Below are 27041 nucleotides of genomic sequence, written 5' to 3' on the forward strand. Positions count from 1 at the left end.
ATTTGCTACTGCTTTTGCATATGATGATGAAATAGCAGAATGGACAGGTTAACTAATTTACTGTAGGTGATGTTGCTTTAAGAAAAATATGAAATCCATATTCAAGTGCTGTCCTTCTGACCCCAGAGCCTATGCCTGGCAGGACTACCTTACTTGGTGATTATTATAAAAGTAAGATAGGGGGGCACCTGGGTGGCTCAGTCGATTGGGCGTCGGACTTCAGCTCAGGTCATGGTCTCACGTTCTGTGAGTTCAAGCCCTGCGTCAGGCTCTGTGCTGACAGCCTAGCACCTACTTCTGATTTTGTGTCTCCCTCTCTCTCTGCCCCTTCCCCACTCATACTCTGTCTCTCTCACTCTCAAAAATGAATAAATGGTAAAAACAAAAATTCAAAAAAATGTAAGATAGGGTAATATTAAATAGGCTGGGGCATGAGGAGAGTAAAAGGCTTCAAGTTTTAATCTGAATAATTACTTTAAAATGTATACATATTTCTCAGTATTTTTTATTTTAATTTAATTTACTAGAAAGAGAGAAAGCGTGTGAGCAGGGGAGTGGCAGAGAAAGGGAGAGAGAGAATCCTGAGCAGCCTCCACACTCAGCACAAAGGAGACAGATGGGGGGGTGGGGGGGGCCTTCATTCCAAGACCTTGGGATCATGACCTGAGCTAAAATCAAGAGTAAGATGTTCAACTGACTGAGCCACCCAGGCGTCCATTTCTCAGTCTTTAGTAGTCCAAATATTATCAAGCTTTCAGTCTCTGTCCCATGAGGCAATAAATTATTTTGCTATATAAAAAGATGACTGAACAATGAAGGATAACAATCCAAAGCAAATACCATGTGTGACACAATACTCAGATCACTGGGTCAGTGTCATGTTCCTGCCTGATGCTCACACTTTCATTACCTTCTACCCACTTGGTGAGATCACCCAGGTGAGATTAAGCCTTGCAGATCTATTCTAAGATAGCCATAGACCCAAGATGCTCATTGGGTTTGGATAAGCCCCTGGATTCAGGTGGCAGTATTATCAGAAGACATAAGATCCATGCCTCAAGGTACAAAAATGCAGAGTTTAGCCAGAAGGCTGGACAGTTTGAGAAGTAGATGCCTAATAGAATGGAGACAAATGTCACCTGCTTTCAGATTTCACTTTCTGAATTTACCAGAGTTCGTCCGTACATAAATTCTTCACGGGCTTCTCACCAGCCTGTGGGTGAGGAAAAAATCCACAATTCTCTTGGTTTGGGCTTCTTCTCAGCTCCCCCTCGGCAACTTGGGAGTCCCGCCTTTACCCCAGAACCAGGCTCCAAATACTGGATGCTGGTCACTGCCTCCGTGACTGCCAAGATCATGGTGCAGCCCTTGGAACTGAGTTCAGATCATTATCTGCAGCGAGACTGAGAGGTTCCACAGTTCATTTACCTTCTTTGAGTTTCTATTGCTTTTGGGGTAAAATGGGGAGATAGGAAAAACTTGGGGGAGATTAAATAAGAAAAGATGTAAAGTGTTTTAACAATGCCAGGCACATAGAAAAAAAGCCTGAGCTCCTCAGGTACCCCAAAAAGCTTCAGTCTTTATAGGGCTTTACTTTTCTTTAAAGCACCCCAAACTTCCCAGGTAGTATTGCCTTCTTCCTGTGTCATTACAGGAGATCATATTTACAGATATTATCACCCTTGCGTTGCATAGGTTTTGGTTAATTTGTCTGAGACAGGATGCTTCTTATAGAGGCCAACACTCAACTCACCTTTATATTTTCAGTGTCTAACACTCTACCAGTAATAGATAAACAAGCTAATCTCCTCCGTCAAGCTCTCAGCTTCCATATGCTCCACACATCTCGTCTTAAAAATCTAGTACTAAGTTAACTATTGACTAAGGCAGTGGTTCTCACAATTTCACATGCAACAGAATTCTCTGGAAGGCTTGTTGAAACACATATTGCTGGGCCCCACCCACCCCTAGAGTTTGTTTCCCTAATTCTAGGGTGGGGCCTGAGAATTTGCATTTCTGACAGATTCTCAGGTGATGCGGATGTTTCCAGTTGGGGTGGAGGTGGGGGAATATACTTGGAGAACCACTGAACTACGTATTAGACCATAAATTGTATCCTTGCTGTTAGCATTGAATGGAGGCCATGGACTTAATAAATAAAATGTTAGAGTTGGAACCTGAACTGTGATCATCATTCCGCCCCTCTATGAAATGTTACAAGACGCTCAAAGTTGAGCAGAGAAATACTGAGGGTCCCTGGCTACATGTTCCAGGAGACCCAGAAGCCTGTGTCCTTTGGGCTATCCCTAGAAATAAGAGGAAAATGTATTCTTCATATTCAACAAAGAGGAATGACCTTTTATCGGAGACTGCCAGAGATCTACAGAACTTCATTAAAGCACCATATTACATCAAGTGTCCTTCTCGTTGCTTGAGTAGCTTTGGAGACTCTGAGGTGGTGGGGAAAGCAGTAAAGGGTAAGGTAAGGCACGTTTGTGCCCCTTGACAGCTGCCTACACTTTCTCTCCAGAGGTATAAACGCTACTCAGGAGTAAGACCGCAGAATTAGTTGTAGTTTGCAATTAACAACAGAGCAAGCATTCCGGATGCTTTCGCTCTGGTGCCTTGGACATCCCTCTTTGCCACTGGCTTCCAACTGTAGTTTCATCAGTGAAACAAATCTGTGCCAGGAATTCCAGCTGAATCTTGTCAGGCAGTCTGACGACTTTTCTTGGCGTTGTTGGTGGTATTGACCTTCTTCCTAAAAAGTAGTGAAGAAGAGCTGATGATCAAACCTGAAGCTTTAGAAATATTGGTCATTTATTTGCTGTGTACTTTTTTGGCAATTACTCCCACTCGCAGCAGAGCAGCATTGTCTGTGCAAGTGTAGCTCCGGGACACTCATTAACATCCAGCAAAGCTTCAAATCAGGTCACAATGCTAATCGAGTTGCTGGATACTCGATCGTTTGAGTTTAGTTGTTTATGATATAAACTGTTCGGGATAAGCAACAGTTTGCTTCACATTCGGCACTCATGCCACCCTGTTCTCGTTTGGGGTAATCTACTAGCGTTTGTTTTCAAGTAATTACTTCTGGTCTTAACAATTTTGCCGACAAATGTGTATTAACTTCTAACATTGCTTAGTGAAAGGTACAAATCTAGTAAATTACACAGTCACCGTAAACCTAATATTCTGGAACTGACTCTTTAGATAATGAGCCAAATGGTTTTGGGGATTTAATTTATGAGTAGAATGGAGCTAACAATGGGCTATATACCGCCTTTCATTGGTGTTATAAAGAAAGAAGGAGGAGCAAGAACAAATGGAGGTTACAAAGCAAAGCACTGATGTGGGTGGGAACTGTTTTCTTTTCACTTCACTGGCTCTTTTAGGCTATATTGACTAATCCTGAAAACTTCTTTTAATACTAAGCATGACCTAACAAATAATTGGTGGGGATAAAAGTAAATGTCCATTAAAGTAAGTGCTTATGACAGGTGTAAAAATAAAACTGGTCTGATAACTATTTTCTCCAAATTGGAATGGATTTAATATGGAAATGCACAGCCTGGGAGTGATAGCAAAGTTTGTCCTTCCTTAACTGTGTTTCAGAGGACTTTCATATTTTATCTTCGTTCGATCCACTTTCATACATTCAGCTTTAGTCCCTTACTTCAAACAAAGGAATTTTTTAAACACTCTAAGACAAAAGTGTTGTTGACGATGGCAAATCTGAATGTATCAAATTGTTTGTTGGTTGATTAAAAAGTTATGTCCTTGCGGATGCTAGTCCCAGAATAAAAATCCAAGAAACACTAGTCGTAAAACTTTTATTATGTTTGTAACGATAGACTTTATGCCTAATATGGTTCATGTAAAAGCTTTGTTACATAATGGAATTGACTAAAATACAGTTTATGATGTGAATGTCAATATAAGCAAATTATTTATATCAGGAGCACTCTTCTATAAAATCAATGTAATACGATGAGTTTGAAAGATAGGTAATTAAATTATTAAATATTTATTAACTGCCTACTGTAGGCCCAGAATAGTAAGGAGTATTATAGCTTTTAATATAGATAGCAATAAATATTCATTGCAAAGATCACTATCAGGATAGCCTTGCAGAGCTATAAAATTGGATTTTGGAGCCAGACGTGAGATCTAATTTTGGTTGATAGGTTTCATGCTGGATTTCATGTCTTATAAAACAAGATGCATGGTGCTTAACTGTGATAGTAACTATGGGGTTATAGAGGGTATCACTTAGTGCATAGAGCTTAGTCAACTCTTAACTAGTAGTTGTTATCAAGCTGGATTAGCCCGGCAAGAGTTTAGGTAGATTGTGATCTTTGAGCTGGGACTTTTTTTTAATGTTTATTTTTTTGTGTGTGTGAGAGAAACAGAGAGAGAGAGAGAGAGAGAGAGAGGCAGGGGCAGGGAGAGAGGAAGACAGAATCTGAAGCAGGCTCCAGGCTCTGAGCTGTCAGCACAGAGCTCAATGTAGGGCTCAAACTCACCAATGGTGAGATCATGACCTGAACCGAAGTTGGGTCAGATACTCAACCAACTGAGCCACCCAGCTGCCCCTGAACTGGGTCTTAAAGAAATGTAGAATTTTCAAAGTAAAGGGGTGTGCTGGTAGAACATTCTAGGGTAGGAGAACTACAGGAGCAAAGATGAGAAGTACTTGGGACAGGCAGAGTAGAAAAAAATGTAAACACAAGTTTGGGTAGGTGAGGTGGCACCGCATAATGTTGGGTCTTGAAAATCAGGCAGAGGAGTTAGGCCTCGGGACTGTAGGCAAAGGGAAAAGTTGCAAATATTTGAAAGGGAAAGTGATCACATAAAATTGTTTGAGAAAGATTAGCCTGGTAGAGAGAAGACAATGGACATGGGAAGACTATCAACAGTAGGAGATAATAAAGCCTAAAATGATACAGGGGAGAGAAAACTGAAAGGAAAAGATTAAAATATCCTAGAACTGCTGAAAGTTATTTTAAGATTGCTTTGCCTCAACTACGATAGCACTTGCTACCACTTAATGAGCACTCAACATAATGTCTGTCACATAGAAAATGTGTTTCTAGTGTTACCTTATTTAATTTTCAGAGGGGCAATCTCCCATCTTCACTATTTTATCATTAACAACCTGATGCCAAGACTTACAGAATAGTGTTTAACAAATTTTTGGATGGGTGGATGGATGGATGGAGCGAATAGATGAGGAACCGGAATTCAAACTTGAGTTGTTTTGTTCCAAATCTATGTATTAACCACCATTACTCTATTTCTATGCCTGCAAGATAAAATATAAGTTAGGAGAAAAGGAAGATTTTGACCCAAAGAACACAACCACAAAAGTCTTTATTTCAGGATTTCAACAATTCTCCATATGACAGAGCTAATTTTCTAGAAGTCATCTTTTTCACATCCCTTCGAGAGGCCAGGGTGCCTATGATAAACCATATTTGGTCAAAGCCAAGAGCAGAACGCTGAGCAGAAGGAACCAAATGAGAGCTGCGGCACCCAGGTCTGTTTAAACACAGAGTAGCATATAATTTTATAAGCTGTGGTATCTACAGATCATGCTGGCAATTTGAGATTCTTGTGGAGTTTTTTCCAGCAGTGCTGTCTGAAAATAACTTGAAAAAGGTTAGAACCTTTTTCATGTTTCATGGAAACATGGCATAAATACAATCATTGTGATTAGCTGAATACCCAAAATATGATTATGCACATATTTTGCAGGAAGGGCTAGTAATAATGCATATATTTTATTGTATATACTGATCATTCTCTAAAAGGTTAGGTAATGAGATTAACAGGTGTATGATGTATTATAAAGAAAGCATTTTTACTTGTGCTTGGTGAATATTATCACTTAATCACACCAGATTATACTTTTTAAATTATTAAAAAATAATTTAAAAATAAATGCTATTTATTTTCAGAGAGATGGAGAGAGCACAAGCAGAAGAGAGGGGCAGAGAGAGAGAGAGAGAGAGAGTCAGAAGAGAGAGAGTCCCAAGCAGGCTCCAAGTCGCCAGCACAGAGCCTGACGCAGGGCTTGAACTCACAAATCATGAGATCATGACCTGAGCCAAAACCAAGAATCATAAGCCCAACTGACTGAGCTACCCAGGCGCCCCATGAGAAACGGACTTCTTTACCTAGTCAGGAATTGAAAAGATTACGTTGTACTCAGTTGGGAAATGAGAGGTTGTAATACCTAGACAGATCCTTCTGTATACCATACCAGTTCCACCACGCGATGCCTTTTTCTCTCTACGCAATAGGAATGAACACACACTTATAATGTTTACCCTTCAACAGCAAAACCCAGTTCTTATTCACCGTGCAGTAGGTTCCAGATGAGAGTGTATAGGCTATAGTGTCACCAGCCGCCCAAGAAGATATTCACCATTTTAGTAGATCTTGAGCTTTGTCTGCAACTCTTGGTAACCCAGTCACCAAAGCAGAGTAACGTAGTGGTGAAAACCCAAGGCTCTACACTCAGAGGTGCTCCCTTTAAAATTCCATCCTGCCACTTGCAGCTCCTTACCTCGGGCAAATTTACTCTCTCTCAATCTTTGCTTCACTTTCTTCATCTGTAAAATGGGAACATATTTGTGTCATAAAAGTATTAAGAATTAAATGAACTGGGGCACCTGGGTGGCTCAGTCAGTTTAATCATCCAACCTTAGCTCAGGTCATAAGCTCACGGTTTGCAAGTTCAAGCCCAGCTTCGAGGCTCTGTGCTGTCAGCACAGAGCTGCTTCAGATCCTCTGATCCCTGCTCCCTCTGGCCCTCCCCTGCTGGCTCTTTCTCTCTGTCTCAAAAATAAATAAACATTTTTTAAAAAGAATCAAAGAAGTTAATGTGTTTAAAGTAATTAGAACATGATCTGATATATGGATGGGAAACACTTTAGTGATAGCAATGCTAAAATACTATAATATTTCTATTCTAGGAAATCAAGCCTGAGCTATGTGTGTGGAATTCATCATTCTAAAGATTAGGCAGCAGGTATATAACTCCAGTGTATGTAGTTGAGTTTATACAGTGTGCTAGACATTGGGCTAATGAGGACGCAGCACCTGCTTATGAGGACCTTTAGTCTGTTTTATAGGGTTACTGCCATTGGATTTGATAACACGTTTAGGCTACTGAACTGAATTTCCTGTGACTTGCAGGAGGATATTGACAAGGCAGTGAAAGCTGCAAGAAAGGCTTTTGAGTTTGGCTCTCCGTGGCGCACCATGAATGCTTCGGACAGAGGGCGGCTCATATACAAGTTGGCTGACTTAATTGAAAGAGATCGTCTTCTCCTTGCAGTGAGTATTAACCAAACTGGGCAGGTAGCGAGATCTCCAGAAAGTACTCATTATTTGGATTGTCACGTCGCTTTGGTTTTAGGCATTTACTACATGCTCACTACAAACAAAACGAAAAATTCTCTACCAGCTCCCGTAGAGAAATCTTATCACTAAGATTATTCGCAGGTAGTAATCGGCACTCAAGTTCCAGTGATGTTAATTTCTACTCCTGTAGTCGATTCTACGTAAACCTTGGCAGACCCCAAGTTAAGCCAACTTATACAAATCTCTTTTCTCTATTCTAGAATTCCTTAGAGCCTTTAACAAGGTCACATGCAGTGAATATCCTAGAATAATATAAGGGTTTTCCAACTTACTTGAACACTGGACTCTTTTGTTGGAAAATCTCATAGAATTTGTCTAAGGTGCCCAGAATATTTCTCGAAAATAAATTTTCTTTAATCTAGCCCACCAAGACTTAATAAATGGCTGCTTTTCCCCCTCCTGAAATGTATGCATCACAATGGTCTTGATCAAATGACATTCTCTTTACAGTTGAAAAAGGCGAGGAATAAAAAAGAAATCCAATCATTTGCAGGTTTATAATAATTATATTTTAATGTATACTGATTAAAAAAACATCTTGGGTGTTAGATGAGTTAGTACGTAAAATGTGTGGGGTGTAACCTTGTTTTCTTCTTAGTTAGGCATTATAGTGAAGCCAATTGAACACACACCAATACCAAGATCAAGTTTCAGAACAAATTTTTATAATCTTTAGAATCTTTTACTGGCTGTAACAAAGCGGCCTATAACATATTTTAAAATCAACATTAGCAATTATAGTTAATCAAAAAGCTATTTATTATTTAAAGGTTTGGAATAATTCAAAGTATGCAAAAATGTGGAGTTAGAAGTTATACACAATAAATAAAATAAATAAAAACCAAAATGTCCTGTAGGAAGAAAGCAGAATTTGCCAAAACTTGACTTCTCTTATTTAGCTGTTCTGTGGACTATAGAGGGCTCACTGCCTCTGTCCGATAAGATCCTAGGGGGAAAATAAGAGCAGACACACAAAAATCATGGTTGATTTAAGTTTTGAGATGGCTAACAACATAATGCAGAGTCAGAAGATTGTCCAACAAATGAGGAACCGTTTTACCAGATTATCACCTGTACATTCCTGACCTGGCCAGACATGTGGTCCCAAAGAGCTCTAAAAGTTCCTGCTTAAGGAAAGGAGGAAAGGAAGACAGGTCATCAGCTACTGATAGATGGTTAGAGCACCAGACCAGAAAGTGTGGCGCTCTATGGCCTGACCACTCAAACAAGAATTACAATGATAGTGGCAAAACTAGGAGTTTCACAATTAAAAATTCTGCTGCTGAAGAAAGCGCATGAACAAAATGCTCCAGGGGTTACTGACGTTTGTGTAATTTGTGTAACAAGTTTGTGTAACTTAACTATTAATAGTCACTGACACTCAATTGTCCCACAGTTGTATTTACACACAAGTGAAAAATTTTAGGAGCGCCAATCTAAGGAAACTAGGTGCCACTCACTCTCACCAACTGTGTGTCTATCAAGTTAAAACCGATTCCTAGAAAGCTGGTCAACTGAAAGACAATGGAATGAGATAGAAGGAACACTAGGGTTCTATCTGGATCTTGATATGTGACCTTAACCATGAAAGACTCTTGAATACTGAGAACAAACTGAGGACTGATGGGTGTTGGGTGGGGAGGGGGGAGATGTGCGTGGAGGAGGGGCACTTGTGGGGATGAGCACTGGGTGTTATATGGAAACTAACGTGACAATAAGCTATTTGTAAAAAAAAAAAAAAACAAGTCTAAATAAGTCATTATAACCCTTTTCTCTTTTACCCCCCTTCGTAGAAGGGGAAGGTCATACAAGATGACTTACAAGATTTCTATTTCCAAAATTCTCTAGCACATGATTGCTCAAAATGTTAACTCTGTATTTTTTTAATCTAAAAGGTTTGTGGAAGTTTACATTTGAGGTTTGGTTTCTTTTTCAGACAATGGAGTCAATGAATGGTGGAAAACTATTCTCCAGTGCGTATCTGATGGATTTAGGGGGCTGCATAACGACATTACGCTACTGTGCAGGGTGGGCTGACAAGATCCAGGGTCGCACCATACCCATTGGTAAGGAGCTCTGAGAAGCCGCCAGGGGTGGGGGCAGGTGTGAGAAGATCACTGTAAGGCTGAATTATTCCAAACCCTCCTTTGTAAAGATGTCAACCGAAATGGCAGTCTTATTTTCTCCTTGACTTTGAGACAATGCAGCTCTGAACTGGGGAGTTCTGCTAAGATTTATCACATGGCTTTTTAACATTGTTTCTCCATGGTCACACAGAAAGTACCAGTACGGATACGTTAGACAATTTTAAGGTAAGAGCATTCTTGTGCTCACGATCACTGAATTAGGCCAATCGTCTCTCTAACGGCACAAACTTTTCAAAGCTGGCCTCAAATTATTTATTGTGTCTTCCAGTAGTGGCATTTATACCCCTCCTATAATGTAATTATTTAAGTGTCTTTGCATGTTCCAGAGTGAGTTGGTTATGGTCATCTGTGCCTGGTCTAACTCAGTAGTTATAGCAGATTAATAAAACAAACCAATTCACATTGATTTATTTCAAGTAGCTTCAAAGCAAGATGAGACTGTGTTTATAGCCCAATTTAAGAATTTGTGTGAGTAAATGTGTATGTATGTGTTTTAGTATTTTAGTAGAGCATGCACATAATGGGAGAGGAATATAAAGAAGCATCAGTTTGGATAACATGATGGGTAGAATTTAATTCCTATAAACTTACTGGCTATTGAAGTACAACAGGGCTGTCCCTTCTGGGTATTTTCAATCTCATTAGAGCATCCAGTAGGTTAAAAGCGATAGCCAGGAATTAAAAGGGAGGAGTGAGACCATGGTAAAAAGCAAGAAATGTGGCTATGTCAGAAATTCTTACTTTACCCTTTGACAAGGGAGAAATTATTTTAAGTACAAATAGATTTGATAAGGAGCTTTCTTGTTATGATAGCCAGGAAGTTTTTGTGAGAACTAGAATAGAACAGAACAAAATGCACCATGTAACCTCAAAATGACCACTTCAAACTTTGAGGTGTATGAAACAATCAAAACCAGATTTCAAATATCTTACTTCTGGCATTTTTTTCATGGATTAAGAGAGTCTGCTTTTATTTTTTGGTAGGAAAAACAAAAACAAAACAAAACAACAACAACAAAACCTTTAAAATAAGCCAGTAGGCTTGTAGGGATATATATATATTTAATTCTACTCTTTTCTAATTTTACTAGTTTCACTTCGAAAAAATTCTGTCATTACTGATAGAAGTTAGAACTGTCAGCAATAGCACTCTAACAGGTATTTTCTTAGTCACACACATTTACCTTTTTTCTTTTTTTTAAGTTTATTTATTTATTGAGAGAGAGAGAGAGAGAGAGAGAGAGCATGAGTCGGGGAGGGACAGAGAGAGGAGACACAGAATCCAAAGCAGGCTCCAGGCTCTGAACTGTTAACACAGAGCCTGACATGGGGCTTGAACTCATGAATTGTGAAATCATGACTGAGGTGAAGTCAGACACTCAACCAACTGAGCCACCCAGGGGTCCCGTTTTTGTTTTTAGTTATTCTCCAAACCTTCCTCTAACATCAACCCAAACCACCAACCCATGTATGTCAAGTATATTTGTCCATAAATGATTTTGTGTTTTTTCCAGATGGAAACTTTTTTACTTATACAAGACATGAGCCTATTGGCGTGTGTGGCCAAATCATTCCTGTAAGTTGGTCTTCTCTATAATTTTCAATCTTAAAAAAAAAAAAAGAATTCTAGAAGCTTTATCCAACACTAATGGATCTTAGATATTTGCTAAATGCAGACCAAATACATTTGGTAACTGATGAGTTTAGGTCTCCCTGTGACTGAACTCCTTGGACAGGAATGAGATAGTCCCAGAATCATATCTATATTGTGGAGTCTCTCTTGAGTGTGTTTCTCTACTATCTATAGCCCTGACATTGACATTTACTCTATGGCTTGTTTTTAAAATGCTGTGTCATGTAATCTTTTTAAGACCCATGCTTCACATGTACAAGCAAAGTGGCCGTCGCCTATTTCTCTGCTGCAGGACACCAGTTTAAGTTTGGCCCTACTGTCTTCCACACTTTTTATTTCCTCATTGAGCCTTATCATGGAGAATAGTAGCAACCAGAGTGTTCAAGTCCTAAATGCATTTTTTCAATTAAAAGGGAAGAAACTATTGGACCCCTGTAAGGAATAGATCCTACCTTTGGAAGTATTTTTCAGCAGAATCATGAAGATTTCCTTTTAAGCCCCCCAAAATAGGAGGCTATCTAACTGATTGCATCAACATATTCAAAGAGGCCAGATAAAGCGTTGGCAGAGTATTCTGAAGTTTTTAATTAGTTTTTAAAAATGTTTATTTATTTTGAGAGAGAGAGAGAAAAAACAAGTGCAAATAGGGAATGAGCAGAGAAAGAAGAAGAGAGAGAATCTCAAGCTGGCTCCAGGCTGTCAGCAAAGAGCCCAATACAGGTCTTGATCTCATGAATTGTGAGATGATGACCTGAGCTGAAATCAGGAGTCAGCTGCTTACCTGAAGGAACCACCCAGCCACCCAAGAAGTTTTAAGATGAGGAAGTCACAATGAATTATCTTCTGCTTCAATGAGATTGAAATGCATTTATGTCAATATTTTGAATGAAATTGCTCATTAGTTCACAAATCTCAATAAAATTAAGAAAACCTACAAAATCCTGAACACTAATAATAGCTAATATTTATTGCAGGACTATGATGAATCAGTCACTCTATTAAGTCTTTGGCCTACTTTCTTGAAGAATCCTCAGGATAACCTTCTGAAGTAGGGAGGATTTTTTATCAGTACTTACAGATGATGAAATCATCCATGGAGAGCATGTAACTTGTCTAAGGTCACTGAGCTAGTGAGTGACTGAGATGAGATTTAAACCAAGTGCTTAGCCACCAGATCCTAGACTTTTATGTCTTTAGCCAGATATATGTCTTAGAAATACACACACACACACACCCCTTTTATTATTGAAATATAGTTGACATACAGTATTATATTAATTTCAGGTCACTGCTAAATATTACCATTGTGTATATATTTACAATAAATGATCTATAAGGAGGGAGGAAAAATCACATTTTTCTATACACATCTGTACACACATATACAGATAACTTACAGTGTGTTTAATAGTAAGGCTTGATTTTTAAACCATGCAGTAATTTTTTTTTTCCCTCCAGTGGATGAAGAACTCAAAATAACAGCACTTGGTAAAACTATATGACTCTCTTCCATGCCCATCCCATAAGTAGTTGTTGGAGCTTTTTAGCATTTATGAGTTTGCTTTTAGCAATTAGCTGAATTTGAGCACAACAGCTGATCACACAAAGCTACGACAATTATTATTTCACATCGACGGGTAGTGTATAATGTAAAAGTTAGATTAGCAAATGTGGCTTTCAGCGGTACAAAGACTCTATTGTTGTATGTTGCTTTCTAGTGGAATTTCCCCTTGGTCATGCTCATCTGGAAGATAGGGCCTGCCCTTAGCTGTGGAAATACAGTGGTTGTCAAACCTGCAGAGCAAACTCCTCTCACCGCTCTTCACGTGGCATCTTTAATACAAGAGGTGAGTTTCCCAAATCAAAATATGTACAAGAAGTCAGGAGCCTCCCTTTACAATAGGAAGACATCACATGGTGCTACTGTAAACTACCTCCCAATGGCCCCTGGCCAGGGATGAGGACATATTTAATATGGCCGCCAGCTGAGATTCCTGGCAGTCAGCCCAGATGAACTTCAGCCCAAATGAACCTCTGCCCAAATGGAGTTAAGAAGCCAGACTCAAAGCTTCATGTCAAACAGTCACCTTATGGTCACTTTTGTTTGCTTCTTTTAAAAAATGTTATTAACGTGTATTCATTTTTGAGAGACAGCGTCCCTCATTTATTTGTTTCTTTAGCCTTAACTTCATGAATGCAACTTCACATTGAAACTGATGTTTCCTTCTTTTAAAGGTTGAAATGAAAAATGGTTGATAACTGGCACTAATGGCCTGGAGGTTCTGTGATTTTTTTTAAAAAAAACTAGTCCATTTGAAGATTGGAGGCTCCTGTGCCAATATGCTTACTTGTAATATTGGGCCTCATAATCTTTGAACACATCTCCCCATGAGGGGACATGTTTATATTCTGTTTTCTCTTCTAGTTTCCTCTGCATTTGCCTTTTTGCTCAAAAAGTGGCAAAAAAAAAAATTGCATGTGAAATGTATTTTCGTCAACTATCTAGACTGTATTAATACCTTTTTTCTTGCAAACAATTTATTGCCCCTTGTCCTTCAGGCCTTTCCAGAATTTAAAAACCAAGCTTTTGTTACTAGAAACTTACATTTAAAAAATCTGAGCCTAAATCTTAAAGCTATGCTTCACTTTAAATTTAAAAAAAAAAAAGGCAAAAGAGATATCAAAATGGGGCATGTTGATGCCTATAACATGAAATTTGACTGGGCCTACTTCAGGTACACACTGGGTTTTACCTCATCATGTTTTTTAAACCAGGAATGAGATCAGTCTGTGAAACTTAATCAAGCATGGGATGACAATTCTTATCTAATGTTTTACTGATTAAATATTGCCAATAAGCTTTTGCAACCCAGTTGGTATGCCCAGCACAATCAATAGCTAGCCACTAAAAATGTAAGATTCTTTTCATTTTGCCGATAGGCTAATAAACACATTGCTTTCCTTCTATCGGAGTAATTTACCAAGCTCTTTTACACATACTGTCTTTCTGAGTTACTGTTAGGAAATCTGAGACGGCCATCACTAGGGCAATGATCCATAAAAGTCAAACATGGTCTTACCCCGAGGAGAAATACTTCTCCAGCAACGCAACTCTTGAGGTTATTTTAAGTGGGCTGAGAAATGAAATAATAATAATAAAACCACCATGTAAACGAATCTTTCTTGGTAGAGAAACTCGTAAGCTTGGCATAAAGAGGCAACTTTGATCCCTTACTCTCCTCTTTGAATGAAATTCTCAGTTCTCTTATAAATATTTCACTGTTTATCTACAGGCAGGTTTCCCTCCAGGAGTAGTGAACATTGTCCCCGGTTACGGACCTACTGCGGGGGCAGCCATTTCTTCTCACATGGACATAGACAAAGTGGCCTTCACAGGATCTACAGAGGTAATCAGTTACTGGGGCCAGGAGGGAGGAATGTCTGCATCTCCAGGTATCAGAAGCGTGTTTTATGTAACTGTTTTTAGGATGACATTTCTTTAAAACAAAAGTTCTTTTTAGTGATTTGTTCCTTATTCGAGCCTTCAAAGGTGTTTATAGAACATAAGCAGATGTCGTTGAGATGAAACGAAATACCTGCGACAAAGTCGGACTGCAGTGAATTGCTTTTAGTGTGTTCATTCCTTTCCTTGACGAGGACTATAGCTGATTAGATCCTGTCATGTGATTAGTATGGTTTATGATAGAATATCTAAATTAAGCCACAGTGATTTGTATGAATGAACGTAATTTTACCCTGTAGATTATGAACACTAAATTGCAGAACATCACCCTTAGCTCCTTATTTGGGGCTCTCTGTTTCTTGATCATTCTGAAAGGGAGCAAGTAACTTAGCTTCCTGAATGTTACTGTTGGCTTAGCCTAACTTTTATGCCTCTCTGGCTCCAGCTTGACCTTCTGGAAGGTTAAAGAACAAGGTCTCACCCATGGGCACTGCAGGAAGAGGCAGGAGAGAGAGAGAGAGAGAGAGAGAATGAGAGCTGACTGGAAAGTGGAGTTTGGGAGAATAGATTCCCATCTATTGAGATGATTTCCTACTGCAAGCAAAAAGATAGTGGCAAAATCAGACTATACCAAGCAAAACACAACTTGCGTCCTATTGGCTTGTGTGACATTGTTGGAAGGTCGGTGCAAACCTCTTACTGGTATTCAGTAGAAAGGTTGAAGACTGAGAAGAATGCTTTCTTATAAAGTGGCTGTTACAAATAAGAGATGCGGCAGGGTGTGATTAAGATACTAAGATATGTACCAACTTCTCTGAGGGCATTCACAGGAAAGAATAAAGAATGGTGATGTCTACATGGGTGTTAGAATTTGCTCTGAATTTTAAAAAGTGGTTACCTTTTTAACTCCCCTGGAGATTGAGAAGCAAGAAGAACATTCTAGACAATGAGGAGAGACTAATTGGATTATATTATACTCCTTCTTAGCCCCTCCAGTATAAAGAAACATCTACATAGAGATTTAAGATGGTGGAAAATCAAAGGTTATTCTTTCTGATTTTCTTTAAACTAGATAAATACTTATGTACTTTTTCTTACATTTCATAGACACAGAATAGAAAAAGTTTGCATTCTACAAACCCCTAACTGATGTGGGGGAATGTGAATCCTGCATTCGGAATTCTGTGGACAAAATAAGTGGAAATGAGAAGTGGTAATAAGTTAAAAAGTGGTAAAGTCACAGATCAAAATCATAGCAGAGGCAAGAAGGGCAGAAAGGTACAAACTCCTTGGCCAAGCATTCTAGACCTTCCCCAATAAAGATTCATATCCATTTCTTGCTCTAGATCCCGTGCCTACTCATTCTCCAGTTCACGTGGGCTGCTCTTCCCTGACCTCATCTCTAGAATCACTGCCAATTTGTCTCAGCTCAGCCCTAAGCCCCTACAGCATTTTGGAGGACTTTATCTGCCAAAATAGAAAAAACTTTGAGGTTAAAAGACTAGGAAACATCTGGGCACAAATTACACTGTTTAAGCAGTGTGTCTTCCAAAAGTTAAGTACCATTGCTAAATTTGCATTTCTCATTTGTGAATAGGAATAATAATATCCACCTTATTGTACAGAATAAAATGGAATGAACTAATGAGTAGTAAACACCCTACTAGTGAGTGCCCTATAGTGGACTCAGATGTATCTTTTCCTTCCTCCTGGCTTTTGCTCACTCATGGCCACTCCTACTATAATAATGGCCTCTGCCACATATGACTTCTATGACTCTCTCTGCAGTCCCAGAGACACCCTGAATTTTTTTTAATGCCTATTACTTTATTATTGAGAGAGACAGACAGAGGCGCAGAGAGAGAGAGAATCTCAAGCAGGCTCTGTTCTGTCAGTGTAGAGCCTGATGCAGGGCTCCATCTCACGAACCATGAGATCAGACCTGAGCCGAAATTGAGAGTTGGATGCTTAACCAACTGAGCCACCCAGGTGCCCCATCCTGAATTTGATGCCCTTCCCACCACAATGTCCCCAATATCCATGAAACATCATTATATAGTTCATGTTCTTTGCTTGGTCTTGAATCTCTCTCCTTTGCTTACCATCCTCAAAGTCTATTATATTCATTGTTATCTGCAGAAACGAGTACAGTAACTACTTCTGAATAAGTATTAAATAGTCAAGTGTAACCAAGATGATTTTAGAGGCCACACAGAAAACTCAGTCTTTCTGGGCTCTCTTGGAGCTTCAGGTTTGTTTGGCAGATAGCAGGAAATTTGCCAAGCTCCACGAAAGAGACCAACAATGGATTACATCTACTGTGGTTCTTATTACAATGACCCTCTTTCTAAAATCCTTCTGGTAAAATAAAAATGTTAATGTCTCATCAGATTCATTTAAAACAGGATCTAATCCAACAGGGTGTGGTAAGCTCTGCTATTTTCTTGAGCATTTGCTATTTCTGTCCCACGTGACAATGCCACAATATCATGCAACATGTTGTTTACCATAGTCTTGAAGGTTCTTATCTTTCTCGTTATAGAACTTTTTTAAGAAAAATGGTGAACCTTTACTTTTTTCCAAGTAAAGGACCAAAAACACCAGACAAAAATGGATGTTTCCTTGTTTTCACTTTAGCTAGACCTTTGAGAAAACGCAAACAAACGTCTTATTTGCCAACTAAACTTGTCCTAAGCAAACGTGTAGCCTTCCTCTCTTATTCATGCTTCTAGGCATTCTTCATTCTCATTCTTTTGACATCTGTCGCTTTTAGAAAAATATCTCCAATCTTATTCCCTTCCCCAAGACAAAACTTACCTGCTTTAATAAAGTTTCACCAGTATATTTTTCTAAGTTAAAAAACAAGGGGAAAAAAGATGCAGAAAGAAGTAAATTCAAAGGGGGAAAAGAAAAGAATATTATGTAGGAAATAAAAAATTCTTAATCATCTTAAAGGAAAATTGAATAAGAAGTATATAATGTAAGGAAAATGGTATACAAGAAAAATTTCAGACAAGATTTTCCCACTGCAAGCAAGCCTGTTAGTTTAACCCACATTAAAGGGTTTGGATGTAACATCTTTAAATAAGATACAAACACTGACAGATTAATTAATGCTTCACTCTGTAATGCGCAGTAGCATTCAGCTCAGTAATCACATAAAATTCAAACATACGCTCAGCAAGCATCCACTTATCTCTTGTTCCAGGGGATAGAAACATTTTATTTAAATCTGATGTGTCAAATGGGAAAAGAAACCCAGAAGCAAGATAAAATAAATCATCTTTCAAAAAGGAAGGCAAAGATCATTTAGTGCATTAGGATTTCAATAAAAATAATAAAGAGGAAATAGATATAAAGCAGGCCAGGTTTTAGGGATGGAAAAACAAAACAACTACAGAAAATAATCTTGATGGGATGTGATCCACAAAGAAAAAAATGAAAACAATGCCTTTCTCTGAAGAGAGGCAGCTAGCATTAAAGAAGAAACCAGAACAGTAGGATTCCAGCTAGCACAGAGCCTAGATCCAATTTCTTTTTTCTAGCTCTACAGTTCAAAGGTGTGGAGGGAGAGAGGAAGGGAGGAATGGAGGGAGGAGACAGAGAGAGAGAGGGAGGGACACCGGTCAGCCAATTCATCTGCAACAGATAGTGCTAACAAGAAGTACGCAGAGATAGGACTTTACCGCTGCTACCAAGGAGGTGATATCTGTTTGAGAAATTGATATGTACACAAATAATACAATCCGAGGGAGATTCTCATGAGGGTTTTGAGGGGCGTACGAGGAAGCAAAGGTCATGTCTACCCAGAGTCAACACAGCAGGCTTCTAAGAAGAGTTCAGGTACCAGCTGGACCCCAAGGAAGGGGGAATTGGAGCCAGCCCAGGTCAGAATGAGCACAGAATGAGAAACAGAGATGAGATTTAGGGGTTAGTGAATATGACAGTTTGGATGGAGTTCTCTGGATTTCAGTAGAGGGATAAAAAGTCAAGTAGATAAGTTCTGCTTGGATCGTGATGTGTCAAGTCCATCCGTAGAAAGGTGAAGTTCTGATTAAAATGAAAACTCCTCTGTGTCCAGTTGTGTACATCAAGATCAGCTGTGTATCTGCTCTCATCAGTGTTTTCCTGATTCATCGCATTTATGATCAGATGGAGGAGCCTTTGATATCTGCAGGTGCAAAATCTCGAAAAATGCCATTAATGCTTCTCCCTAACGAAATGCAACTATGGCACAAACATCATGTAAATTAAAGATGCCCAATGAACCTGCCGTCATGAGAGCAGATTAAGCTTCCTCCTTTGTGACACTCCATTACAGGTTGGCAAAATGATCAAAGAAGCTGCCGGGAAAAGCAATCTGAAGAGGGTGACCCTGGAGCTTGGTGGAAAGAGCCCCTGCATTGTGTTTGCTGACGCCGACTGTGAGTGAAAGCCACTCTTAACTTTTCACCCCTCACACCCTCCGGTAGTGCCCTCTGGTGAAGCTGAAGTTTATAAAAGTGCTCGTCACATCAAAATGTAAAGCATTAATGACAATCTGGAATCACTCTTGAAGATCTCTCAAACTGCCCTAAAATATAACACCTAGATACGTCTAACACAGACACTATTTCTTCCCGATTTGGAATAGTTTACTATTTCCTCAGTGGAACTCTAATCAAACTAACTGTTTTGCACTTAGGAGCCATGGTGTATTCTTATTCAATTCCATGCCTTTAAATATCAGCCTTGGATTAGGCATGGTGAAATACCCTCAGTTATATTATACTGAGACCTGCTGGAGAGATGGTAAATTTCACATGTGTCATTTCCCTTCGCTCTGGGTCATACACACATTAAATGAAATGGCCAGAAGGAAATGACACCTATTATTTAAGAAATTTCTCTCTCTCTTTCTCTTCCTAGCAAGTATAGTCGGATTCACATATATTCAACCCACAATTACGATGTGACTCCACTATACAAAATCCCAGGTTCATTCTCATTATATCATCGAGTAAAATCCCATCATTACATTCTAAATGGATGTCAAATAGCAGAGATAGATTGTCAAGCATTCATCTAGCTCTTTCTTTAGCAGCTGAGGTGTGTGTCCATAAACAAAGATGGCTGAATATGGTCTTAACTGAAGCTTTTCAGAACACACTACCTTATATATTCTACAAATGAGATTCCTCATTTTTACCAAACCTTTCTAGGACCTGTTTCCACTACAACTTAGGTAGGTGTGGTTAGTTAACAAAAGAAATATAATGACACTCGACTGATGTATGTTGAATTAAATCTTCAGCATTTAGAAAATAGAAATGCAGAGAAAACTTTTTTGAGGTTGTATAGGACTTAACAATGATGCAACCTATTCCTCACATTCAAGACGCATTCTACTCTCTCAAATACATAGGTGAGAAGAGCTTACAGGCATATATGAAATAATACGGCATGTTTTAAATAAAGTTGGGAAATGTTTTTCCTGGGACAAAGTTGTAAATCTTGGCTAGTGATTCTGAATATTAATTTTTTTCAGGAATAACACATTTCCTATTGATCAGGGTGTCTAAAATTATTTTTTAAATTATTTAATGCAATGGATAGTTCATATTTTCTTTGTCATGTAGTTAAAACCTGGAGCCTGAAATATTCATAGTCATCTAAGTATAATTGGAGATATTTATACAAATCATTTGCAGTGGAATTAGATCTTATGAGACTTTCTACATACTTGGTAATACCAATATCAAAATAGTAATAATAACTACAATATTTTTAGATTCTGTATTTGTTGCTATCATTTTCTTATCAAATAAAGAATTAGAAAAGGTAATTTGTCACCTGGCTGATAAGAGGTGGGAGGTATTGACTCTATGTCTGACTATGTAACTCATAATTTTTCTATACCATCATACTACTTCTGATAGATATGCATAAAAATATGTAACCTTTGAAAAATAACTCTCCTTCAACGTGAATGTCTTCTTTGCAGTGGATAATGCCATTGAATTTTCCCACCATGGGTTATTCTACCACCAAGGCCAGTGTTGTATAGCTGCATCCAGACTTTTTGTGGAAGAATCAATTTACGATGAGTTTGTTCGAAGGAGTGTTGAACGAGCTAAAAAATATGTTCTTGGAAATCCTCTGACCCCAGGGGTCAATCAAGGCCCTCAAGTGAGTATAAAATGGAAGGAAGAGGTCTCACAGAAGACAAGAATAAAGTGTCCTCTTTAGGCTTACTTTTTGTTGAGTAAGACTATTTCCTTGCCACAGATCTTCCTAGGTGACAATACTGTAGCAATTTAGTATTTAAAAAAAAAAAAAAAAAGAATCCAACACCCAATTGAAAGAAAGCTTCCTTCTTTCGTGTGTTGGCTAGTTTTCATGTCTTGAAACAGTTTAAGAAGCATTGAAAATTGAAAATATGAGGAGAAACGACAAATGCTGTAGATTTCTTGTTTTCCTCAATCTGCACACCTCTTGATTCCTGTGTGTGGTCTCTGTCCACTTTGGGAGTTTGTATACAATACCATCATTTGTGCCTTCCTCAGATCCAGCCCTTTGTCCCAGCTTACAGCCCACAGATGTGGGCAGCTAGCCTACCTCTATACTCTCTCCAGTCTTCAGTAACTCTGACTGGCCTTCTAATGGTGGCCCGAGTGTCCTAGAAGGTCCTGAGTTCCTGGCTCCGTGGCCAACTTCTCATTTTAGGTGGAGAAGGCCAGTTGTTCCCTAGAGTTCCCGTTTTTGTCTGCCTTCTTAGAATCGTTATCAACACGAGAGTCTTTCTCTTGTCCAAATGCTACCTTTGCCTCTTGCTTGTACAGTTAAACTTGTTCATTGTCTGTTATGCGAGCTCCTGGATCTTTGGTTCTAAATTTACTCCAGTCCTTGGGACCTTGATGCAGAGCAGTGGTTCTCAACTGAGAAAGGGGATGGTTCTCCTGGTACCTAGTGGAAGGTAAAGGCCAGAGATGCTATTAAACATCTTAAAATGCGACAGGAGGGCCCCACAACTAAGAGTTATCTGCCACAAAATGCCAATGAGGCTGCTGCTGAGAAACCCTGCTCTAGAGTGTAGACATTAAGCTTAGAGGCTCTCTTCTTTCACACGAAAAATTATACACTGTTCCATATTGTTGATTTGAAGCAAACACTAATCTTAACTTACTAAACCAAAAGTAAATATGATTAACCAAAATTTATTGAATGTGACTATCAGCTGAAGCCTGGGATAAGCACCTGGCGCGACCAAAAGGAGCAAGGAGGATATGATACCTGATCTCATGGAGTTTACAGACTGAAAAGGTCAAAGCGATGTTCTGGGTTTTTCTGCTCGAGCCAAGATAGCTAAGGAGGAAAATCTTAGGATTTAGGCAATGCCACTTATTAAAACCTAAAAGCCCTAAAATACCTCAGCTTGGCAAATGAAGTAATACATTGATTTATCTCAACCACATTATATTTTGTTTTTATCTTTGAGTTAATGAGTAAATAGAGGTAATGGCTAATTTTGCTCATATTGGTTAGATTTTCAAATGGATGCCAAGACATGTAATAAATTTGATTTCGATTTGGTCTCCAATTCTAAAAAAGGAGGACATACTAAGTTTTCAGTTTGCTTATTTCTCTCTATAAATAACTACTTATCTATGTAAAAGTAAAGCGTTTTTCCCATTTGATGTGTTCATAAATAAATAGGTAGATAGATAGATAGACAGATGATAGATGATAGATAGATAGATAGATAGATAGATCTGAAGAGAGGCAGGGAGGGGAAGGAAGGAGAAATGAAGAGAAGAGAATATCTAAGATACTTAATATTAAACATTGTTGGGCAATACACTCTATTGGGGGATCTGCACAATTCAAACAGAGGCTCAAAAATTGATACCTCATTCTTCGTAAGAGAAGGGAGTTAAAATAGACTTTAAGAAAATGCTTATTCATAGGATTCTTAAGTAAATAGTGATCTAACTTCATAGTATAAAGCTTTAATCTCCGTAAGCAAATAGATTTTCATCACTAGTTTTACTGATTAAGTAGAATAAGTAAATTTTTGAGAAGTAAGACTGAAAACGCCTTGAAGCTTCTTCACCCATAAAAATATCTGTTTTTATTAGAAAGAACTGATAGAGACATTTATGCACTAAGTACATTTATATATAAACATATGTAAATATATGTGTTATATATACATATACATATATACGCATATGTGGGCATATATGTGTGTATATATTATATATAGATATATAAATCTCTTAATTGGTAAAGTGATTTTCCAATTTGAGTTCATAGACCAAAATATGCATTTTTAAACACCTGGAAATGTCAAAATTTTCATTTGAAAAAGAAGTAATGATACCAATATCGAATGTTGTTAACATTATCAGCAGAGTTTCATCTTGTCTTAATGCAGAGAGATGGGCTTTTGAAATCGAGGTTGGCTTTAAAATCTAACCTCCCTCAGGCTCTGTTTTCTCATCTGTAAAATGGAAGTAGTAACACCAGTCTTGTGGGGTCATTGGGCAGTGAAATGCAATAATCTATATAAAGCATCTATCTAAGTGCCTGGGTCACAGTACATGCTCAAATGTCTGGCAAACAGATGAAAATTACATGCTTCCATTTGTACCTATGGTGACAATTATTATCACAGATCAATAACTTCATATATCTGCTCTCATGGCTTTTGTTGATCTATGGTTTCCAAATAACTTGAAGGATGCGTCGGTGTCATTTCTCAAAGTGTCTTCTTTCTCAGCCCGTGAACCCTAAAGAATTAAAGAATTTACACACGCAAACACAGCAAAATGTATACTTGTGGCTATCACAATGCCATGCCCCATTACATTTCATGGACTAGCCCATGAGCTAAGGGCCCATCACAGAATAGAGGGCCCTTGCTACATCCTAGCATTATTGAGAAGTTCCTGAGGGCCAAAAAGGGAGCAAATTCAGATATGGCCAGTCTGAAACCTTCTGAAGAAGATTTGTATTTATGGTGAATCAGAATTAGCCAGGTTAAACTGGGGATGTCCCTAAGTGTAACTGAAAACTTCCCTCACTAGGCCTAACCTAGAATGCAATGTTCTCAGTCTTTCTTGTGCAGTTGAATCCCCCGAATTAAAAATGCAAATTCTGATGTAGTAAGTCTTGGGTGAGGCCTAAGAAATGCATGTTGCCACCAAGTAATGTTAGAGCTGCTGGTTAGAGAACTGTGTTTTCAGGAGCCAGGCAGTAAAAGATGAATTCCTGTAGTTTTAGAAGTTATTGACCATCTAAGTCTTCCAACAGCCAAATCTTTTCAGCCTTTACCTCCTAGTGCACAGGGAAAACTAGCATTGACACCAAATATCCACTCTGGTCATAGGCAGAGGAAAGATATGGTTTAGGGAATACATATTAAAACCCCCCAAAATCATGATTTTTTTGAGGCTACAGTCAAATTAATATTTTGGAATAGGCCAGGGAAGCTTTGCATGGAGATACATGGACCCTTGGTTATTTGCTGACAATCCACAATCTTCTAACCAGGCAGAACCAATACCTCCACTTAGTCTGGCTGTAGTAAATATTATGCAGCAATTTAAATATAAAACCAGCAGCCATTAAACCAACACTACAACTCCCATACTTTGCTGGAAATGAAGGAACATTTTCTTTGGAGAATATTCAATTAAATATTGTGCACTGAGAAGGATTGAGCAACGTTGTACCGAATATTCTGCCAAATTTTAGAAAAGCGTTTCTGGTTTCAGAGAGCACTTAATCTAATTGGATATGGGAGCTGGTTTGTGTGCAGGCAGGGCTCTTTGAAACCTTTTCCTGGGATTTAGAAGATGGCGGAGATTGCAGGGTAAGAGAAGATGATAAAAAGCAACACTTTTTAAGTAATGAGAAAAGACAAGTTGAACTGGCATAAGCCCCTCCCCCTTAACTCCTGGATCTTCAATCGTTTTCCTTTAAAATTTTTTAATAATGTTTACTTAGGGACGCCTGGGTGGCTTAATCGGTTAAGCGTCCGACTTTCGCTTAGGTCATGATCTCGCGGTTCGTGGGTTCGAGCCCCGCGTCGGGCTCTGTGCTGCCTGCCAGCTCAGAGCCTGGAGTCTGTTTCAGAGTCTGTGACTCCCTCTCTCTCTGACCCTCCTCTGCTCAAGCTATCTCTCTCTTGCGCCTAGAAATAAATAAAAAAAACAAAACATTTAAAAAAATTTAATAATGTTTATTTATTTTGAAAGAGCAAGAGAGAGAGCAGAGGAGGGGCAGAGAGAGAGGAAGACAGAATCTGAAGCAGGCTCCAGGCTCTGAGCTGTCAGCAGAGATACATGGGGCTCCAACTCACGAACCATGAGATCATGACCTGAGTTGAAGTTGGACGCTTAACTGACTGAGCCACCCAGGCGCCCCTAATCTTTTTCCTTTAAAACTTAACCTTAACCTGCTGAGAGGGATCTTAACTGGAGAGAGTGACCAGACTGTGGTCAGCATGGATCTGGCCAGGAGAGAATGTCAGGAATGAGGAAAACCACACAGAGGTCTAGGAATCGTCAAAGTCCCAAAGCATATCTGCTGGCCAACTGCCATATTTAATTAAACCCATTATCAAAGTTCTTTTTTTCCTTTTACTCTTTATTTCACTTCAGACTACAGTTGTCAAGTAAGTATGTTTGACTATTAACAGGCTTTCTTCCAGTGTAAATGAACATAAATAATGTAAATAACACTTGTTTGCAGTGATGATGTGCTTTTCTTATGTAACTATAAAACAGGTGCTAAATACAAATATGTATCTTCAAGCACTCAGATCACTCAGGCTCTGTCTGCTCTTTTGATGGAATATTTGACTTAATAACAATATTTGAGCATTTTGAAGCCCTCGCTAACAGACTGGGCAATGTATTACTTTTATAAACTTACTTGCTTAATTAATTCACTTATTGTCGTTTCCGTATGATATTTTTCAAATAGATTGATAAGGAGCAATATGAAAAAATACTTGACCTCATTGAGAGTGGGAAGAAAGAAGGGGCCAAACTGGAGTGTGGTGGAGGCCCGTGGGGGAATAAAGGTTACTTCATCCAGCCCACAGTCTTCTCCAATGTTACAGATGAGATGCGCATTGCCAAGGAGGAGGTAAAAATGCTTTCATTCTGCTCTGTTCCCTTTGTTGCCATATTTTGTCTATGTGTCTGTACAAGGTGTCCCTTTAAAATTCTCAGCTCTTTTAACATCTTCTTTGGTTTGTATGTTACTTTCCATCTCTGTTACTGATAAACATTTATTTGTAATCAAGACTCAAAATAGTAAGGAAGTCATGAGGCCAGCCAAGAGTTTCCCGCCAGGGATAGATCAGGATGCTTAGTAATTTCTGGGTGCTTCTTCCACAGCTTTAAGGTAATGGAAATGAAAACTTCATCTTCATTGTTTCTTTTTCTCCTCTGGAAATAATATATTCAAATATTATTGGAAAAGGATTACATGATATGCAGGATTTTTTTACATTATTTTAAAGTTTATTTACTTTGAGAGAGAAAGGGTGTGAGAGCTTGGAGGGGCAGAAAGAGAGGGAAAGAGAGAATCTCACTCAAGCAGGCTCTGCACTGCCAGCACAGAACCTGACACGGGGTTCAAACTCATGACCTGTGAGATCATGACCGCAGTCAAGAGTTGGACTTAACCCACTGAGCCACCCAGGTGCCCTAGATATGCAAGATTNACCTAAGCGAAAGTCGGACACTTAACCGACTAAGCCACCCAGGCGCCCCAGGATTTTTTTTTTAAATGAGGGCACTTATTATGATACACACTGGGTGTTATATGTAAGTGATGAATCGTTAAATTCTACTCCTGAAACCAATATACACTATACTTTAACTAGCTAGAATTAAAAAAAAAAATACTTGAAAAAAATTTAAGCCTCTTATTTTGAGATAAATGTAGATTCAACTGCTGTTAGGAGAAATAATGCAGGCAGGTTCAGTGTGCTTTCTACCTAGTCTCCTTCAAATGGTAACATCTTGGACAACTATAGCATAATGTCACAGCAGGTATGTTGACATCAAAATAGGCAAAACACCGAACATTTTCTCACCACATGAATCCCTCATGTTTCATTACTAGTCAAATCCATGTACCTCCTACACCACACTATCCTTCAGCGTAGGCCTTTCCTTAACTACTAATCTGTTCTCTGTTTCTATTATTTTGTCATTTCAAGAATTTTTCATAAGTAGTTTCATACTCCATGTAACCTTTCAGGATGGGCGCTTTTTTTTTTTTTCACTCATCTTAACTTTCTACAGATTCAATTATATCATTGCATGTAAGGGTAGTTGTGCCTTTTTACTGCAGAGAAGTACTCTGT

General features: G+C 38.7%; 1 protein-coding gene across 1 annotated transcript in view; it reads left to right on the top strand.

Moving 5' to 3' along the window:
* The window catches only part of ALDH1A1 (aldehyde dehydrogenase 1 family member A1), a 55290-nt gene that overhangs the window by 14357 nt on the left and 13892 nt on the right, over positions 1-27041 (top strand). The window contains exons 3-10 of the mRNA XM_077759381.1: positions 7204-7344; positions 9368-9497; positions 11093-11154; positions 12930-13058; positions 14505-14618; positions 18996-19098; positions 20658-20842; positions 25646-25810. Coding sequence (XP_077615507.1) covers positions 7204-7344; positions 9368-9497; positions 11093-11154; positions 12930-13058; positions 14505-14618; positions 18996-19098; positions 20658-20842; positions 25646-25810 — 1029 coding nt within the window. The remainder of the gene's footprint in view (positions 1-7203; positions 7345-9367; positions 9498-11092; positions 11155-12929; positions 13059-14504; positions 14619-18995; positions 19099-20657; positions 20843-25645; positions 25811-27041) is intronic.

This window comes from Crocuta crocuta, unplaced genomic scaffold (assembly GCF_008692635.1).
Source record: "Crocuta crocuta isolate KB4526 unplaced genomic scaffold, BGI_CrCroc_1.0 scaffold41, whole genome shotgun sequence".
Classification (NCBI taxonomy): Eukaryota; Metazoa; Chordata; class Mammalia; order Carnivora; family Hyaenidae; genus Crocuta; species Crocuta crocuta.